Genomic DNA, 3,586 nt, shown 5'->3' on the forward strand with positions numbered 1-3,586 from the left:
TTGGGGAAATTTCAAAAACCCTAGTTTCCTCGTTTTTATGTTATTTGCGGTATTGCCATGCTTTTTATCGATAGGGAAACTTTTAGTTCCTAGTTTAAGTCCCCGGGAAGTGATTTAGCGTATCACTGATAGTGTTGTGATTTTTATGGTTTAGGAGCCTGTAATCCGCCGCGCAGATAGTTCCAAATCGGGTTGACTGCACACCTGAATTCGAAATCCAGGTAAGATTAGTATAACAGTATGCATATGTAGATTACATGTTTAGCGTGCATGTAGGAAGCCTGTTAGATTACATTAGATATGTATGTTGGCTTCGAACCATCCGACTGTGTCACGTCAGTACAGGCTGGAGTATGACCAGCAGCCGGAGTATGACCGGTTCGACCGATTAGGCTGACACTGTATCACGTCGGTACAGCCGGAGTATGACCAATGAACGGAGTATGACCGGTTCGACCGATTAGGCCGATACTTAGGTTGGAGGTTCCGTACTATTTGACGTATCACGTCGGTACAGCCGGAGTATGACCAAGAATGAGTATGACCGGTTCGACCGATTAGGCCGATACCGTAACACGTCGGTACGAGTGGAGTATGACCAGCAGCCGGAGTATGACCGGTTCCACCGATTAGGCTGTTACTTGTCAATAGTACCGTCCCTATGAATGTTCAGAACTCAGTACCGTGTTGGACACGACAGTTAGGGGGACTCAGTATCGTGTTGGACACGGCAGTTAGGGTTATGGTCAGGGGTATGGGCGTCTGATCATGACCGGGATTTATGTATGAGTATTATTATGCTTTTCTTACTAAGTCTCTCGACTCACAGTGCTATGTTTATGTGTAGGTAAGGGCAAAGCTTGAGCTGATGGACCGTGAGCGAGCCGGTGAAGATTGTACATGTCGGGACGGTTAGGCCTGGAGCGTACGATCATTGGGACAGCAAGGCTATTTTTGTAATTAGTCGCTAGGCGACAAGTATTTTATATAGACAGTAAACTTTTGTAAATGGTTTTGTAATCGGGATCCCGAGTATTTTGTATAAATATTTTACAAGTTTAATTAAAAAGCAAAAATTTTAATTAATCACGTTTTTCCATAAACCTCGTTGATTAGCAACGAGCTGCACAATATGTTTAAAAATCACGTAATACGCCTATGCTAGTTAGGGTGTTACAGATGTCACCTTAAATCTACTAACAATTGAGTAGTTTGGAAATATTCACTACCAAAATTTGAGTTTGGATTGTTAAGTGCAAGTAGAATAATAATTGAGAGAATTTAACCGAAAAAAAGTCATTTTTATATAAACATATACAATACCTAATAATTCATTAAAAAAATTAGACATTCTATTTAAGTTATTTTATTATTATTAATATTTTAACTAAAAAGGATCCTCTTCTTTATTGTCCCACATATTTTGCAACTATTTACTCTTCTCCATTCAAAATTCCAACTCTTTTCATTCCTTTGCCCACACACACACATTAACAAACAAAAAAGGTGCATTTAAAAAAAAATTGGGTGACCCATCTCTTGGAAGACGGAGACCAACCTCTCATGTCTCCCTCCACCTTTATTTGCTTTAGATTTTTAGAAATAACTCTTCAACAATGGCTTTCACTAACCAACCATGTCTATCTCTTATTTTCTTCTTCACCTGCTCCCTTCTGCTAGGCTTTGCCTTCTCTACCACCTTCCTTTCAGGTACATACATAAATTCATTATATTTTACTAATTTGTATAAACAAAACTAAAATTGGGATATATTTTACAATCTAATTTCTTTGTTGGGATTGTTGCAGATACCCTTTTTGAGTTACATGGTTCCACATCTCGTGCTCTTCTTCAGGCCAAAAAGAGTAAACTCCTTTTGTTCTCTCATTTCTATATATATATTGCATAATCATTTAATTTGGCAAGAGTAGTATTGTACTAAAATGCTGATATCTTTTCCATGAAAATTATCATAAGTTTTATTCTACCAAACACACACACACACACTTTATTATATAATACATGCATGACAATTGTTTTGATCAGAGTATTTCTTCTCTTTTATATTCTCCGTGCGTAAATGCGTGAAATTATTAAATGATATACATGAACAAATTTTTCATATTTTAGAGTTTCAATTAGTTCATTCATATATATGATTTTCCATACAATACATAATGGAAGAAGACTTGAAAGATTATTTGTTTCTTTTGTATACATATACATATTTTTGATTCTCAGCGTGTGCAATAAATTTTGAGTCACAAAACTATACAATAATCACAAGCATGTGTAAAGGACCTCAATACCCACCTCAGTCTTGCTGCTCGGCATTCAAGGAATTCGCATGCCCTTTTGCAGACGCAATAAACGACGAGCAAAGCGACTGTGCTTCAACTATGTTCAGCTACATTAATTTGTATGGAAAGTACCCACCTGGCCTCTTTGCTTTGCAGTGTAGAGAAGGGAAAGAAGGTCTTGACTGCACAGATGTACTTGAAGCTAAACAAAAGAGCACAGCTGACATAACATATATTACTACATCCACATTATTCCTATTATTGCTTTCAAATGCATTTTATTATGCGTTTTTGCACCCTTTTCTTTGATTACAAACTAATTTGATTTTTCGCATGTGTCTGAATTTTGAAAAGGCAAAGATCTAAAGGTTAATATGTCCATCACCTTTCTAGTTTGGAGTACTAATGAATACATGTAATTAACAAAACTTAATTACTAGCTAGCATTACTTGTTTTCAAAGAGCAATTTAACTCTTTTCTTCTGCCATTTTTGAAATAATGTCTTAAAACATTTTTAGTTTTCCCCACAAGAACATAAATTCAAATCTTATCCCAGCTAGATATAAAAAAGTATAGTGCAAAAGAAGAAAACAAAGGTAAAACCTTAAACAAACATGCATATACGGTATGGACAATACTTGTAAATTTAGTTTTATGTAGCTGTGTTCAAGATTTAGCTAATCTGATCTAATATTCACGATTCAAAATTAGACCATAAATAAAGAGAAATGCTAAAAGTTAGTAATGGTGCCTAATACTTTCTAAGATGTAATAACTCTATCGATGTAATTGAGTATCGGGTCTCATAAAAATTTAATGTAACGACTTTCCACTAGTACAATGTAGGCATTTAGCTTCCCTTTTTACAACCCAATTTATAAAAAGGGAAGCTAAAGGGTGTGAAAATATCTGCATTGACATTTAGAGGCAGTTTTTTGGTAAAAACCGTAGGTATAGAATATATATATATCTATGCCGTCGGTTGGGAGCTGGGGAAAATTAGGATTTTTTTTAATAACCCTATGGCGTCGGTTATTGGGTATTAACCGACGCCGTAGGTGATGCCTTTATTCGACACGTGGCACCTATGGCGTCGGTTACTACCCAATAACCGACGCAATAGGGTTATATATCAGACCCTTGGGCATCGTCTTCCTCATTTCACAGCTTGTTGAACACGAAGAACAGCCACCCACAGCAGCCCCAAACCCACAAAAAAACCCTCGCCAACCACCACTAAAACAACCTCATTCTCCCTCATTTCTTAACCATTTTACCCCATTTT

The 3,586-nt window shown here is 36.6% G+C and overlaps 1 protein-coding gene across 1 annotated transcript; it reads left to right on the forward strand.

Annotated features, from left to right (window-relative positions):
* The first annotated feature begins 1,482 nt into the window (after nt 1-1,482).
* Nucleotides 1,483-2,772, forward strand: LOC115696442 (GPI-anchored protein LLG3-like). Its single transcript, XM_030623343.2, has 3 exons — nt 1,483-1,710; nt 1,809-1,865; nt 2,242-2,772. Exons 1-3 carry the CDS (start codon nt 1,617-1,619, stop codon nt 2,607-2,609), a joined length of 519 nt encoding a protein of 172 aa, XP_030479203.1. The 5' UTR covers nt 1,483-1,616; the 3' UTR covers nt 2,610-2,772.
* Nucleotides 2,773-3,586: the final 814 nt, after the last annotated feature.

This window comes from Cannabis sativa, chromosome 7, assembly GCF_029168945.1.
Source record: "Cannabis sativa cultivar Pink pepper isolate KNU-18-1 chromosome 7, ASM2916894v1, whole genome shotgun sequence".
Lineage (NCBI taxonomy): Eukaryota > Viridiplantae > Streptophyta > Magnoliopsida > Rosales > Cannabaceae > Cannabis > Cannabis sativa.

Coding starts and splice junctions, on each gene's coding strand:
- LOC115696442 (XM_030623343.2), top strand. CDS start 1,617: ATGGCTTTCACTAACCAACCATGTCTATCTCTTATTTTCTTCTTCACC. Junction 1,711..1,808: donor CTCTACCACCTTCCTTTCAG/GTACATACATAA, acceptor GGATTGTTGCAG/ATACCCTTTTTGAGTTACAT. Junction 1,866..2,241: donor TCTTCTTCAGGCCAAAAAGA/GTAAACTCCTTT, acceptor TTTGATTCTCAG/CGTGTGCAATAAATTTTGAG.